This window comes from Phyllostomus discolor, chromosome 4 (genome assembly GCF_004126475.2).
Source record: "Phyllostomus discolor isolate MPI-MPIP mPhyDis1 chromosome 4, mPhyDis1.pri.v3, whole genome shotgun sequence".
In the NCBI taxonomy this organism is placed as follows: domain Eukaryota; kingdom Metazoa; phylum Chordata; class Mammalia; order Chiroptera; family Phyllostomidae; genus Phyllostomus; species Phyllostomus discolor.
In genome coordinates this window covers 58,172,401-58,189,555 of record NC_040906.2, presented here as the reverse complement: position 1 = coordinate 58,189,555, position 17,155 = coordinate 58,172,401, and the positions used below count along the sequence as shown (strand labels likewise).

The following is a 17,155-nucleotide window of genomic DNA, read 5'->3' as shown; positions in this document are numbered from 1 at the left end:
AAAATGTTGTGAAAGATGCTCCACTCTCTCAGGACGTGTGCATGACTGAACTCCGCCTGGGACAAAGACTGAGTGCTAAAAGGAGGCATGGCGGTCACTCCAAGAAAACTACCTTATCAGAAAAGCAAATTTTCAAGGGCTTATTTGCAATTACTTTTTTATTCTAATCCAAAGAATCCATTAAAAATTTCCCTTCATACACATAAGACAAATATATTCAAGCTGTTGTAGAGTGAATAATACCATAATATCCATTTTTAATTTTAGTTTTAACTAACTTCCTATAAGCGAGGTTTACTGATCTCAAACTAAAGACTATGCCAAACCTATCTCTAAGGAACAAGTAAGTTCCAGCTCCTGGCCCACCTCCTGGGCCACTTAGTTAAGAATCTGGAGCGAGATTTAAATTAGCTCATTTTGATGGCGTCTGATTAGAGCTGCCACGGGTCCATTCCCAAGGAAAACACTGTCCACACTGTCACCTGTTTCACGGGTTGCTCTACTGAACACACACAAGTGCACACACACAGCTGTATTCCCTTGAAATAATTTTAAGTTGCATTTCAGATTTTAAGCCAAGAGGACAAATAAACATCCTATTCTTTACGAACTGCCACATCTAGACCTAATGAGAAATTCAATCACTAAAAGCTGTCAACTATGCTTATGAGGGTAAGAAAATAAAAGAGGGGGCAAGAAAACAAACCTTTGACCAATGGCTTTTAACCAGGGCTCCTACTGTGTAGCCACCAAGTTACACTGCTATTCTCTCTAGGCAATCACTCCTCTTCCTCTCCGAGAGGACTGGGGGAAAAATGGCTGACATTTTAGGTGTGAATAATCTGTATACAGACCTTCAACTGAGTTTAAAACCCCAAAACTGTCTCATGGTGAACCAGGTAGAATTTTAAGCCCACATCTTTTAAATCTTTCCTTGCTTTAGTTTGGTTGTTGGCAAGTCACCATAATAAGGTTTCACAATTCACAGTCATTACTTTTAACTTCGTGGATTTTAATTTATGTTTAAGCAAGTCTAACTTGCTTGAAATTTATTAATGGTTTCCAGGAAACCACCAAAAGAGTAGATTTAACAAAGGAACTAAATAGATTGTTGTAGTCAAACTGTAAAAATCCTTTTGTTACTTTTAACATAAAGTTTCACAACCTTTATTATTGTACCTACAATGTACTATCCTTCTTTACTACTGAAACTCTTTGGTTAAGATATCATGTTTGTGTGTAATTAACTAAGCAACATTTGTCCACTGTAGCTTCTTTAATGGCATGTCTTGGTAATAGTCCAGGTTCAACAGTCAGCACTGTAGGTATTTTCTTCTATGTAATGGAAGATCAACTTAGATTTCAAAATGAAATGATAAGATAGTATCTAGAAGTTTTCAAATCTGAATAGCCCAAACTGGAAGAACACTGAGTTTTCAGTAACGGTTATCAGTTTGTGTTTTTAAAGGAATTACAACAAAGCTTTTTTCTTCTTTTTTTGAGTTCTCTCATGCAGCCTTATGAACAAGTACTGTTCTCCGGTACATCTATTGTTATGTTCAAATACACAAATATAACATAGAAATCTTGTAAAACACTGTTGACTAACTCATTACAATTTCAACATTTGGTCAAATTGAATTTCCCTTGGAAAATTTTGTAATGCTATTTGTTGTACCATTCGTGACAGGTCTGAAAAAGAAACTGACCCTTCCACAAGCACACAAACCAAACTGGTAATGCAATTGAACCATTAGAAGACAGGGTCATTGGGTGTAACCCTAACTAAATTGTTTACTGCCCAGTATTTAGTACAAAATAAATTAATAGTGTCATACACTAAATATAGAACAAAAATATGCCAGCTAAAATGTAACCAAAAATGGTCCCAAACTACAAAGTAAACAAAAGTTATCGTATTGACTGCAGATCAGCTAGTTTGCATCTCACATCTTATAACTATAAGCACCATCATGTTGCCAGGGAGATCTGTTTTGAGTACTGCCCAGCACATATTTGCACACTACCTACTTATTGGAGAAAGAACAAAATAGAAAGGCGTGACTTATGAGGCACCAATTTCCCATGTTCAACCGAAACCTAAATAACCAATGTCAATCAGCCCTATATTGGTAAGAAGTTGATTTCGACTTCTCATCCAGTACTTTATGATTCTAAACCTTCAAACGTTTCTGGCAGAAAGCACAAAAAGGAAGAAATTTAAATATGGAGAGCTTACTGATTTCAAGCCATTTGTTACTGCCTATAATCAAAATAGACTATAGATTTCTGGTTTTTTTATTTTTTAAAGATATCATTATAACATTCTGTCTTTATAAAATAGTTTAAATATTCTCCTACCCAAAGACATAAAAAATAGAATAAGTAACTATAAACTCTTTTTTTCAGGTACGTAATCATAAAACTATTTTTCAAGGTTAAAAAGTCTTTTGATAATTAAACTACATAAAGAATATAGAAATTTCATTTTTATTTTAATTTTTAAAGATTTTATTTATTTATTTTTAGAGAGGGAAGGGAGGGAGAAAGAAAGAGAGAGAGAGAGAGAGAGAGAAAGAGACATCAATGTGCAGTTGCTGGGGGCCATGGCCTTCAACCCAGGCATGTGCCCTGACTGGGAATCGAACCTGCCATGCTTTGGTTAGCAGCCCGCGCTCAATCCACTGAGCCAGCCAGGGCCAGAAATTTCATTTTTAAATGAAACATGCAATTTTAATATAATTGTTCCTTAAATACTTTAAAAAGCATCTTCCTACTTTTTAAAACTAAGATTAATAAAAAATATTAACCAAGTGAAAGTCTCCTACATTTTTATTAATTCAACTCACCAAACATTTACTGAACACCTATTACGGGTCTTGCACTGTATAAGAAAAGAGACTAAAAATTTAAAAAAGTGAATTCAGTGTGATATGCTCTCGGAGAGTTTATAATTTCATACATGAGAGATGCAAATACCCAGCAATCTATAGTAGGAGAAAAATTATGGCAAAGTATTGAAAGGAGATTTTTTATGTGCCTAGGTAATATCAAGAAGTGGATCCCGATTGGGGGTGCTCAGGAAAGTTTACATAGATGATGCAACATTTGAGGCAGCTATCAAAGTATGGGAGTGTTTCCACAGGTGGAGAAGGGCATTCCAGGGTGTAAGAAGAAGATGGACAAAGACGAGTGATGGATACAATGGATAACATGGATTGCTTCTGGTTTGACAAAGATCCAACTTTCATACTAATCTATATAGATAGATATAAATAAAGACAGATGATAGATATAGATACAGATATAGATAGACAGACAGGGATTTGAAGTTCCTAACTCCACTATCGCTTAAGTTGATGTGCTTGTTGGTCAATTTATATCACTTACCGGGAAAATGCACTGGCTTGAGTAATACCCTACAACTCTCAAGACATAAGAATTGCTGACACATTGCTTAGAACCAATTAGTAAGCATATTTAATCAATGGTTACCATCCCTCTGAAGGGCTTAACAAAGCGACAAATTGTCCTTGAACTTCCTTTGTTGTTACCAAGACAAATTCTGGAATTTCTTAAGCAGACACAAAAGATGTTTTCCATCAGCCCCTGGTCACTAGCAAGGTTCCAGGTTACTCAAGCTCACTAGTCCATGGCCAAGCAGTTGAGAATTATATAAAACTGGAAAAAATCTTAATATTCACATGATTGACTTGCCTTGTATAAAAACGTAAACTGAAGCTCAGAGAGGTTGAGTGACTTACCAAAGTCACAAACATGACAGACTGTTGACTTCTACCGACACTTCCATCACCACTGTCAGCTTCCTGAGTTACTCCTCCAGCATGGTGGCAATGCTCTCAAGATACTTCAAAACCTGTGGTTGAATTTTAGCCAAATAATGAACTATCTCTATTCTATGTCATTCGTACATTCAATTCTGAACAGATATCTCTACTTTTTATGATCTCAAACCAGGAAGAATGAATTTTTTAAAACAGCCAAAATGTTTAAGATTTCAAGAATAAATTTTTAGTTCAGAGAAGTGGTTCTTAATCTCAACATGCATCAGAATCACTGCGGGAGCTTGAGAGAAGCTGTTCATCTCCCAAACTGCCATTTACTGGTCTGAGACAGGACTAGACAAGATGTGTTGTTTGGTTGTTTAGACACAAGCTAGCATTTACAGAGCAGATACATAAAGTTTACCTTTGCTCAGATCAAATCATACATCTATCTACTTTAATGACTTGAACTCCTTATAATTTTCCAAAAGAAACCTTAAAAATGGTATACCTCAACCCTCAAAGGATGTTCTTCTGCAACTTCATTTGTGGCCTAACCAAATTGAGTATGCCAAGGAAGAAAAAGAGTCTGAGAAATATGAATCATCTTTAAAGACATGTATATTTTTATACTTTTTCAAATTGTGAGTGGAAGAAGGGTGAATAATTGGTTTAACTGGTATCATCGCAAATTCCATATATTCAAGATTTGATGTAAAATGTACCACTTAAAAAATTGAGAATATATTTTGTTTACATTATAGTGCTATGTGCTATTTAATATGTATTAGTCACTAATCCCTAATAAATGATCAGGTTTCTCATATAATTTTATTCAGATGTATTTATTTTCCCCCTTTGTCAAACTTACTGGGGTGACACTGGTTAACAAAATTATACAGGTTTCGGGTGCACAGTTCCACAGCACATCCTCTGTACACTGCATTGTGTCAGGCCCCTTCCATTATCCTTCATCCCCCCACACCCTCCTCCACTCTACTCCCCCTACCCCCCAGCCAGTCACCACACTGCAGCCTGTGTCCCTGAGATTTTTCTCTTTTTTTTGGTGCTCAATCTCTGCACACTGCCTCCCGGCTCCCAACCCCCCTCAACAGCTTTCAGCCTGCTCTTTATCTGTGAGTCTGTCTCTACTTTGCTTGTTCATTTTGTTCATGAGATTCCACATATGCATGAAATCATGTGGCACTTGCTTTCTCTCACTAACTTATTTCACTCAGCATAATGTTCTCCAGGCTCACCCATGCTGTCACAAAGGCTAAAATTTCCTTCTTTTTATGGTCAAGTAGTATTCCATTGTGTAAATGTACCCCAGTTTTGTTTATTATCTTTGTAATATACTCACTTGGGCTGCTTCCAAATCTTGATTATTTTAAGTAATGCTACAAACGAATATAGGAGTGCATATATTCTTAAATTGTCAATATCATTTTTAGCAACGTCACAGGCAAACAGTCCTTACCCTTAGCTTTCCTCATCAACTTCCCTAATTTCTTTTTCCTTTAGCTATTTCCCCATTCCCACAAACTGGCTTTCACCTTCTGCCCATGCCAATAACTGTTGCTATACTTTCCTCCCACCACACAACTCAACACCCTCTTAATTAATGCAAACTATCTCCTTCTAATCAAAATATCATATTCCAGTGGCTCCAGTGAAATTTGATTTTCCAGATGATGAAGTAATAAGCAGTCCTACAGGTAAATACTAAAAAACAAAAATTCAACCCCCCAAAACAGTACACAGGTATGGGTGAGACTGGATCCCAGCAGTGGGAGGATAGATAAGGCAGCAAGGTTCTTGATGAGCTTGCAAATAGCAAAATAGGAAGAAAACCTTTGTCCCCCTGGCATGAAGAACATAGACAAATGCACACTCGACTGGTAGAAATGACTGATAAATATAAAAATATATGTGTTTTAGATACACATGTACATTAAATTACATATCAGCAACAACTCCCAGATGATACCTTTAGTAATAGTGGCATTCCAGTACAGTAGGGTAGATTTCAAGGAAATAGAATTATATTGGGGTAAAACTGGGGATTTTTGCCCATCATTATAAACAAATCTATACCACATGTTGTACTATTTTCACTGGTTATTTCTTAAAACAAACAGTACAAAATAGTTTCCACTTAGGATCTTTTTACTTTGGGGCTAAAACAAAAATAAAAATAAAACAAGCATTAATGCCTCATATGCATTTATTGAGGAGCTTATTAAAAGAACAAAGCACGATAAAGAACTTTCAATGCTATATTTTTTCCTGATACTTTGACTGCTTAAATGTTATTGGTAGAGATTTCATACCCGTTTAAACAAACATCCCCAAAGGAATTGTGCATATATACTGAATTTTTCTTTCTAGAAAGATACTAGCTCAGTCTAGGCATCTATTTCTGAATAAGATTCTTTAGTGCTATACTATTTTAACATTGATAAGTAAATTCATACTGATGACTAGTTGATTACTACTCCTAAAATTATATAAAGCATATTTTTCCAATTATGAAACACATCACTTAAATGTACATTCTTAGTACATTAAAATCATCCCAGAGAAGGAACAAGCATTGTTCACGTAGAGATATAAAATTCCAAAGCTGGTGGTATTTTTTATCCTTCTAGTTGGTCAGACAAGGATACTGGGTCCCCATTTGGGGACCCTGTGGCTATATTTGGTTCATATCAGTATTCCACTTAAAAATGTTGCTTAATCTTCTGAATAATGCAAATGAAAATATCTCTTTAAAGGAGAACTTTGCACCAACACAACTGGCTAGGATACCACAGAGGATGGGGGTGGGTGGGGAGGATTAGACCCACATCTTTTGTAAATTGGGCCTAAAATTGACTCCAGATTTGTGACTCATGAACAGAAAGTCAGTTTTAATACAGATGTGCTTTAAAAAGTAAAAAAATGGCTATTATTCTTAACAAGTTACATATTGGGTATTATTCTTTAAAAATGACTCATAAAATATCTTTTTAAGTACTTAAGTTCATTAAAATGTTCTACTCTTTTACTTCTGCTTGAATGTAATTTTTCATTTTCCAGGAAAGGATACATTTTCTAACTAGCCCCTTTAACCTAATTACTCATAAAGAAAATACCAAAAGCATTCCTGACATCCATACCTTCACCAAGAAATGTATCTGTGCGCATACACACAAGCTTATTCCATGTAGTTCATCAACGATGTAATTTTTATTTTAAAGATTCCTTTAGATCCATGTAATTCCTAGCAGTAAAATTTATCAAAAGCATGTAAAAGTTTGCAAACAGTAAGAATGCCCTACCCATATCATTTCTTTATCTATATACTTAAGTTCAAAAGTATTGACTTATTAAGCTTAAAAGAATAATAATACTGTTTATTTAGTTGTTTTTGATCTAGAATGGGGGTGGTAAATGTCTTCTATCTCAAAGGGAACCTTTTACTTAGAATAATTATCTTGTAAGATTAAAATCAGTGAATCACACCTAATTCAAGGTTTATAATGTAGCATCATTCCAGTATATGATGTAAGAGAAAGAGTTCATATTCTTAACTTCAATTTGAAATGGAAAGGGAGAAGAAGTGAATAGGAAAGAAACAAAATAGCTATTTTGGGCACACCAGTGCACTATATTGTCACATATTTGCCCAGATTACAGGTTTAATCCTTTTTTAAAGCCGAACACTTACCATGAAAATACAACATACTAAAGCATAGAAGGTGGAAGTAGAAGGATCCCAATTTAAATTATATTAAAGAATTTGTAGATAGGTTATATAAAATTAAACCATTAAAAACTGTGTATCGTGGCCCTGGCTGGGTACTCAGTTTCTTATTACATTGTCCTGATATGCCAAGGTTACGGGTTCAATGCCCGGTCCAGGCATATCTGAGAATCAACCAATCAATCCATAAATAAGTGGAACAACAAATTGATGTTTCTCTCGTTCTCTAAAAATCAATATTTTTTAAAAAAAGAAGATTCACTTAAAAATTGTATTGTGGCTAACTATTAAAATATTTCAAGTTTACAGTGTCTTTAATGCAAATGGTTCCCAAACAGTGGGGTGAACTTATAATTAAATGGTTGCTGGTGTAATATTTATTTCCAAGCTTTCTTTCATTAAGGTACATATTGCCTGAGAGTGCAATGCCTTGTTCTTACAAAGGGCAAAGAATTTTTTCTTCTTAGGAGGTCTCATATATAGTATTTTTCTTCATGAAGTCTAACAAGTCATTCAAAATAAGTTCCATTTTTTTCTTCTTCAGAAATATCTTTAAAGCCCCCCATCCTCACCCCAGTCTTGGATTACATAAATGGATAGTTGCTTTTCTGAGGTCTTTGATATTTCTCTTCCTGGCAGAGTCATCTGATGTGAGAAATATCTTTTGAAAATAAATGGTGCAACTTCAAGTGCACTCAGATCCATTACTTGCTGGACATTCCATCGTATCTCAGTTTTGATTTGAAAAAGGTGTTTGACTTCAAAACTTAGTTTTAGGTATCTCAATATGAAGTTTGATCTCATTGAGAAGTATCTTGGGAAGCAACAACATAATCGTTTTGTCCATCCGTCAACACAAAACGTTCACAGCAAAGGGGAAAGAAGTCACAGAGAATGACTACATGGCTCAGGGGGTCCGGGGCTATTCCCATCCAAGTTCAGAAACCAAGTTCACAATTCGAATATAACATACTGCAGTTATATTATATTTATATTCGAAGAGTTACTTTTCACCTGTACCACATCTGTCACCACATTTGTACAACTACACTGTTGCTACTGTTACAACAAGACACTGATTTTTGTGTTTGCCCCTTTCCCCGTACTAACACTCAGAGTAGTGTTTTCTTTTTTAGTAGTCGAGATTTTCTGTTTTTACATAATTTAGGATTCCACATTAAAAAATACTTGTTTTACTTGTGCTTGAAAACAGGCATGGCAGTGTTGGTGCATGCCAACTGAGAAACTCTTGGGTTCTTATCTTCTCACAAATCTTACTAAAATGCTCCACCCCTTCCCAATTATCCTGAGCCTGAGGAATACATACATAAGTGATACCTGTGTGCAGACAATGACAAGATACAGAGTTTCTTTGAAGAATATTTGCAAAATTCGTGTGATATATGGGAGCCCGTGCCAAAAAAAAGGCAACATGAGATAATGTTTAAGTCATCATTTCATGTATATAAAAAGCAGAAAATACCTAAAGGTCCATTTTCCCATCAACTCTCTTACTCAACAGCTTTTAGCGTCTCTTTAGGCAGAAGCACATGGAATCACTGCAGAACAGTCTGCCGCTAAGTAGGAAACCCGGTGACTCCCATGAAGCAGGCCCTGGATAGAAGTTTGTGGGTCGTGAAGGCAGGGCTAGCTTCGCTGCCCTGAGTCCTCTGTAGGCCCACAGGGTCCCCCCTTACAGAAGGGCCCTTGCACTTGTTTTCATGCTCCACCGATGCTGTCTCAAATTCTTACTACTTTTTGAACAAGGTGCCCCACATTTTAATTTTGCATCGAGCACCAGAATTACACAGCCAGTTCTAGGTGAAAGTGACAATATGTGTTGACGGTAAAAAAAAGAACAGCAAAAAGTTCACAGCAACATCTAGGAATCAATGACCTTACATTATACTACTTTTAAAATTTTATTTGGAATATTATTGTTTCCACAAATAATATTTCCTTACAAAACAAAGCATGCAAGTAGAGCTCACTCATTCTTAGATGAGTTGACTCTCATATGTATATGGCATTTAATCAATTTTTAGTTGCTTTTTTTTTAAAAAGCATCCAATTGACGTAACCCACACATTAGTTCAATTGGGGAAAATATGATGTTTTTCTTCTGGTGGGTGAAGTAAAATTCAGTTTCTGTTCTCTTGTCAGAAATATATCCACAAGTGGAATAGAATAACTATATACAAAGGATCTGAATAAAACTACTTTCTACATTAAGATACTGGGGAAAAGAAAACATTGTATATGTACTATACACGATGTATTGTGTAGTAAAAAAATTTTCTTTTTAAGTTATATATCACTAATAACTTTTAACAAAAGCTACCCATGATATAAAAACAGGAACAAAATCCTAATAAGCTGAAATTTTCCAAGATTATTTTAAAAATACTTTCTAAAAAAGATTTCCTAATATAAAAACATACACACTTAAGGTGGGTTGCAGTGTTTAAAAAAGTTTAACTTTGGGCTTTCATATAATAAATCATCATTCTACTCTCAAAATATATCAGTTTTAAAAATGATTGGAGGCGGCGATACTATTTATGCTTTGTGAAAATCACGGGAGCTCAAATATAAATAAACACATCTATTATATTTATATTTAACATAAATATGTCTGATTAAAATTCTCTTTTGAATTTACTGTTTCTAATATACCCTGAAATGACAGCCTACCATATGCAATGTTAAGCGAAGTGTCAATATTCAAGTAACAAGACAACAAGCAGATTTGTTGCATGAAATATGTAAATATTATTAACAGAAAGGGCCATATGAGATCTCATGTTTCAAGGGTTTCTGATCACCTATCTTTTTGTGCTGCCTCAGTCTCTCAGCTACAACCATCCTCAACAGGTACCGTATGCATGTGCTGTGCTGAGGCAGAGCTTCCTGAGCAGGCATCTGTGGTGCTGCCCTAAGGAAACAGCATATCCACCTGCTCTTGATTTGTTTCAAACTCATCGGTGCAATTTACTCTTACCCTATCCTTGCCTATCCCTTATTTCCACTATATGCATTTCTTGTAGCAAGCATCCCTCAAGTACAATTGCCATTTAAATAATACCATCAAAAACATCAAAAGAATCACTAATCAACAATCATGCCAGAGCACCTATGCTTGCAATTTCTACCAAAAGCTAAAAGAAAAGTTAATAATAAAGAGGCAAGTTTAGGAAAAAAAGTAATAAAATGATAAAATCCAACCATGAAAAATGCTTGATAAACAGGAATTTGTTTTCAGTCTTGGAAAAAAAAGTCTTTCATTTTTAACAGACAAAACTTTAGATAGAATCCACGGGTGTGGATAGGGAGGGAGAGATAAGAGATAATTCAAAGGTGGAATAATTTTTAGATCTGCAGTCTTCCAGATAGTTCCTAAAAATATCTTCTAAGTTTAATTGTTTTTAATAAAAACTAGCTTTTGTATATCCCAAAAGAAAGTGACAATTATATTAATTTTTTCATTAAAAACAAATTGTGCATTGTTTACTGTGCCATTTATTGTGGTTTATCAATGACTCCAGATATAAAAGCATATATGCTGATTAATCAAGTCTTATTGATCAGTAGCATTCGTCAATATTTCACACAAATGTCTGCAGAACAATTTTTCCCAATCAAAAATTCATAAATCAATTTAAATTCCTGGTAATTAAATTTATTAGCTCTACAACAATAAATGTGGTACTTTATAAAAGTAGTATGTGACATCTGTAGTTAGAAACATATTGATCAATGGCAAAGCAGCAAACATTTCCATTAAACCAGGTTCTAGGAACAAACTAGAAAGTACAAAACACGAGAGGCTGCGATTGTTCCAAATACACATAGCAATTCTGCTGATTTGGGACCAATGAAACTGATTACTTAATGAGGCAATCATTCAAGGCATCTAAACAGACAAAAATAGGGAATCATTAGCATAGCCATCTTCACCTGAAGGTAAAATTTTGAAAAATGTTGCAGACACTATAAACTTTTGGAATGTCTCATAGATGGAGAGTAGGATGACAGCTGGGGGGGTGGTGAGGAGGTGGAGGGATTGAGCAAAAAAGGACTTGTGGACATGAACAACAGTGTGGTGATAGCTGGGGGGCAGGGGTAGAAGGGGACTAAATGTAAAACATACAATAAAGATTAAATTAAAAAGACAATAAAATCTTAAATTCTAAAAGGTAACAGTCCAAAATTCAATCGAAAAAGAAAGATTTTACCTATGATGATATAATTAATTTATCTTCTCAGGCAGTTAATATTTTAAACTCTCTTAGAAATCTCAAGTTTTCTAAAGATTTTCTCTACAGATTCTTGGAAATCCTACTTTTTTCTCCCCTCTGGCCACACTCTTCTGCTATCGAAAAGTAATTAATGAAATTTCTGCTCTCCTGTATGTCTGTCATAAGTACCTTGCCTACAAAAAGATTTTCAAAATTCCTGCGTAACATGAATAAAAACAGAAAAGAAAAAGGATTTTCTATTTATGGAAAAAATGGTACTAGAAACTTAGCAGCTGGAGTCTTTAGTATAACTAAAGAAAAACACTCCATGTTTTCACTCAGAAGATATCAGAGACAATTTTAAGAGTCTTACTGATTTGGTACAACGAGGCGAAAGAAAACTATTCTGTTTTCAAAAAAATAAAAAAAGATGGTTCCTGAAATAAATCCAAAGAGACCCTAATAAACTGTCTTTTTAAGAAAAGAGAAAAGCAAGTCAACTCACACACACAGCTTCCAAACAGAAGTCTTAGCTTCTTCCAGGAAAACAACAATGAGACTTTATTACCCTGCTATGATTCTTTCATTTCAGACATGATTAATTAGCAAGTATTACACTTCCCAAAACTCCCACCACACTCATTGTGGTCTATCAGCCTAGATGTGGATAGACCCGTATGAACTAGCAAGCAGCCACCAATAGTATAAGACAAGTATCCAAAAACTCTGTTTCAAAGAAGAAACACTCCTCTCATGTCTTTTGCCTTCCAAAATGAAGCAGGCTGCTCTTAACAGCTTTCACAGACACACACACACACACACACACACACAGAAAGAAAGAAACTACATTTTTTAAACTTGGTCATTTTCTTAATAATACCTTTTAACACTTGAATAACACATGCAACATACTCAGTATTCAAGAATATATAGCATATTTAATCTGTTACCTACCTATATTTTTAATCTGAAGTTCTGAAAGCCTTGTGAGTCCATGTAGTTTATACTGATAACCATCCACAGGCACAATTAATAAACAATAGACATGATGTGAGCAAGCATATTTTGGGGAGATGGTTTTTACAGAAAAAATGCTTATGTTCCAAATAAAAGCTAATATGTCACACATGGAATGAAGACAGGAAATAGAAATGAAGCATTAAAAGAGGAGGGAGAAAGGAAGAGGGCAACTCTAAAATTTGAATGAATGAAAACTCTGATCTCTGCAAATTGCTCCGAAACACATTTTCAAGATAATTTTTCCTTTAATGCAATCTATTTTCAAAATGTCCATGTGAACCAAGAAGCCAGCCATAGCTGAATACACTATAAATATATATTTTAACAACCAGCCATTTATAAAGGCTGGGGTTTCCCCTTCAACCTTTCAACTGTTGTGTCCAAAAAACTTCACACATAGTACAATACTAATAAATAGATCTTGGTTCCAGGAAACATTTTTAAAAAATCTATTCTGGTCCAAATATCCTTGCTTTTTTTCTGTTGTATTAAATTTAGGATCAAAAACATCAAAGCAGCTTCCACCTCGGACCTAACTTTTAGAGGATCAATGTGACAAGGCAGTCCCTGATAGATGTTTCTCTTGATAAACGACTTGTTCAAAAGAGACATTGTAGCTTTCATTTCCTGACCACAACACACTTTTAATTTGCAACAGCAGAGCTGCCAGAGTGTCAGCACTTGCCCACTTTCCAGCCTTTTAGGTTTGTAGCTCTGGTTCCTTTAGGCCACACATTTGAGACACAATCTAAAAATAATCAGAGTAACAGAATTACAAAATAGGAGCCATTAATGCCACTTTATACATATACACAAGTACCTACTTTATAGAACATATATATAAACTTTTCCTCCTAGAATTCTAGTGTATGATAACAAGGCTTCTGAGTGAACATCATTTGCACAACAGGCATTTAAACACTCAGGGAAATAAATTATGTGACTATTATTTAATAGTATGTAGAGCCTGGGTGGGGGGCAATTTGCACACACGAATCTGCTCTTAAATGTCATGAATTATTTGATTGTCTAAACCAATGTATTTTTTATGTATTACTGCAATTATTATTATTATTACTACTACCCAGAAATCACATTTAAAGTATCAATGAGGTAAACAGTCAAACCATCCAATTTCTGCTCTCAGCACATTGTCTGAACTCCAATTTAAAATTTATAAATGTAATATCCTCCTCATCACAGGCAGCAGCCCAATCTGCTCTGAATATATATTACAGCTTTAACATCACAGAGGGAAATCGCCCATCTGGCAATCCCATTCGCTCCAACAGCTCCGGGGGAAGAAAAGCTGTGCTCTCTCCTCCTTAAAACATTTCTCAGGGCAAATTATGTGCATCTAAAATAAACAGTCTTCTTATTGATCGCTTCAAAGTCAACAAGTTCCAAATGCAAAATTCAATCAAATCCTTCCTATCATGTAAGAGCGGTGTGTGTTTAGCTCGATAGTCACTAGAGTCCACCCAGAAGTGTATGTCGCAGATCGGCTCCTGTAGTCTCTTTCCTTGTATTCACATTTGTGTTATGAGAAAGCAGTAACCACGGCCACATTACAGACCCCTGGCAGCTTTGCCCCACTGCTATTTGTTTCTTTCATATTCTCCCTTTCCTTCTTTCTCTCTTTTCAGGGTGAATGCATGGTGGTAGAGTAGATGTAACAAAAAAGAAACAGTTTAAAGTGGATGGTATCCTTTGGTTATGCAAAATACTTTTAGCATCTTTTTGTTGTTGTTGCTCCCTCTTAGTCTTAATTGAATATCACAAAGTATACACACGGCATGGTCACAAGAGCTATTGAAAACCCCCTCTCACTCCATTTATCTGACCTTTTTTTTTTTTTTGAAAAGAAAGAGGAAAGAGCGATTTCAAACAAAGTAAATTTCAGTCCCTGATTATTTAATTCTGTCACAGGTTAAAAGTAAAAAGCGCTGACAGACAAGTGAATGGCAAGCAAAGAAAAAAAAATAACTACCACTATTCCTTACAAGGTACTAAGGACTTTAAGTAATCAAAATATATTTTTATTTTCATGTAAAAGATATCCCTTCATAACTCACTCTCCCCCCAAAAGAATACCACACACACTTAGAAGAACTGATTACTCCATAAAGTGCAATCATTGAGAGAGCCGACAGTCCCATTGCATTAATAGACTGAGAAAAAAAATTCACCCAGTTCTGTGTGTGTACATATATATACTTTCATTAGTAAGCAGTCTTTCCCCACACTCCCGCCCTCTCCCCTCTCCACCCTGCCCCCTCCCCAAAAAACCCCACACTGAGTTTAACTAATTTACATACCATTTGACTTCAGCGATTATATAGTGCATTACTAGTAACATGCAACTTTGGGATTACAGCTAAAACCGATAAAAGTGGATTCTAGTAATCTAGTAATAAGCTGAAGTATATAAACAAGTGATAGCAAAAATAAACAAGCATTTGGACAGGTTAAAATATACATATTTTTTAAAAAAGAATTATATATCATGAGCATTTGCTTCCCAAGCAGAATTTTCAATGGTTTGATCATGCTATTTAATTTCTCTTTCCTATTTAGATGCAAAGGAAGTAAATTCCAAAACTGACATACCATAAACACTGGTGCTACTGATCATTTCTTGCTGGCAGCACAAAAAGCTGAATTGGATTTCTCACAAGCAGGAATTCCAAAGGTTGCTTTTCATTAAAGCCACTTTTCCTCTCAGCTATCAAATGTCACTGCCTTGAAACGTGGGCCCTTTCGTCAGGTATTCATTTAACCTACATGCATATAATTAAGGGGGAAAGCAACATCAACAAAAAGGGGATCTCAGATCACAGGAGAAGAAAGAAAGGAAAAAAAGCACAGGACCAGGAATGCAAGTCCATGTCAATTTCACTCACTCCCATTGAAACTAACAAGAGCTCCGGGGAGGATGGTAATAGGATCAGTGGATTGTATATACCATTAAATTATACATCTTTCTCTCCCGTTCCTTGCCAACAATACGCCCACCACGCTGTACCCCCTCCAAGATGATGTGCTTACATTTTTCTGCAACCGATCTGCTGACATTTTCACGTCCCTCCAGCCACGAGATTGTAATTTAACCTCAACTTTTTGTGTGTGCAAGATCCTTATTTACACTTCTTATTTACTTAGAAGTTAGTTCCCGAAGAAAGTCTAGCCCCACCCTATGGCTCCGCTTTCTTATTTTTTTTTTCATTTTTGAAGTAAAAAGATAGTAATAAGTAAGCCCAATATAGCGGAAAACGAGATTCTTGCCATCGCGAACTCTTAATCCCACACTATTGTTTCAATGATTAAGCAGCAAAAATATGCATTATAATGTTTCATTGCTACTTTGTACAGAGAAATTAGACAGCAGGTTGGCGTACAGAATATAAACGAGTGCAAATTAAATTTAATGGTTACGACACAACTTGAAGATCTCTTTTTATTACAGGTCTTGGATTTATTTATATTATTTTAAAATAAAACAAACATAAACAAAAACAAATTTAAACAGATGGTAGGAAACTACGAAGCTCCTCTTACCTGAACGCGCGGAGCGAAAAGCCGATAGGTTAGCGTAGCATCGATCCGATGTGTTTGCTGATGAATGGAAGCTTGGGTTAAGTGAAGGTGCCTATGATTTGAAATCATTCCAAGTTTTTGAAGGGAAGACGGACTGCAGCCTCTGCCATGTTGGAATTTCAAACCCAAAACAGCTGCTTGGAAGGAGCCAGCATGCCAGAGGCTGGGCGCAGGCGCAGAGCGCCACCGAGCCAAATTCAAATCACTTTCACACTAAGAGCCAAAGATCAGTTTTCAAAGGAGAGAGGGAGAAAGAGACGGAGGCTGCCGTGAGGGAGAGAAGACGGGAGGCAGTGGCGAGAGGCGGGCAGTGGAGAGAGACGGGCAGCGGGAGGACCGCGAGGGAGAGGCGCACGGAGCCCGCGGAGCTGGAGGGGGAGAAAGGGAAGCAGGAGGCGAGCTGGCGAGCGAGCTAGAGACGCGCCAGAGATTCATGGGCAGGGAGGGCTCAATGGCCGCGCCGCGGTGGCCGGCCGGCCGCTCGGGTCATGTTACACGGCCCTGGCCGCTGAGGCTGCCCAGCCTCGCCAACGCGCTCACGCAGGCCGGAGGGGGCCCCGAGGTCATGATTACGAGCGCGGGGACCCCGAGCTCTCTCCGCCTGCACTCTCAGGCCGCCCAGCCTGGGGAAAGGGAAGTAATGCCTTACGGGGAAGGGGCCTTTCCTTCCCACGCGTGACCAGCCGGCCTGTGCGCTCCCCAGCCAGCCTTGGAGGGCCCAGGACAGGGTTGCGGGGCTCTCTGGCCCGCGGACCCCTCCCTGCCCG

General features: G+C 36.6%; 1 protein-coding gene across 3 annotated transcripts in view; it reads right to left on the bottom strand.

Annotated features, from left to right (window-relative positions):
* Positions 1 to 17,006, bottom strand: part of FIGN (fidgetin, microtubule severing factor) — a 122,029-nt gene extending 105,023 nt beyond the window's left edge. The window contains exons 1-3 of one of the 3 annotated variants that reach the window (XR_003684408.2): positions 16,350 to 17,006; positions 15,402 to 15,571; positions 9,657 to 13,539 (exon numbers count right to left, since the gene is read on the bottom strand). Coding sequence is in view for 1 of the 3 variants with exons in the window: in XM_028510750.2 (XP_028366551.1) it covers positions 15,402 to 15,426 (25 nt within the window). In the remaining 2 variants the exon portion in view is untranslated. Of the gene's footprint in view, positions 1 to 9,656; positions 13,540 to 15,401; positions 15,572 to 16,349 lie in introns of those variants that run through there. The other 2 variants (XM_028510750.2, XM_028510751.2) reach the window with 2 other exon arrangements.
* Between the last annotated feature and the right edge of the window lie 149 nt (positions 17,007 to 17,155).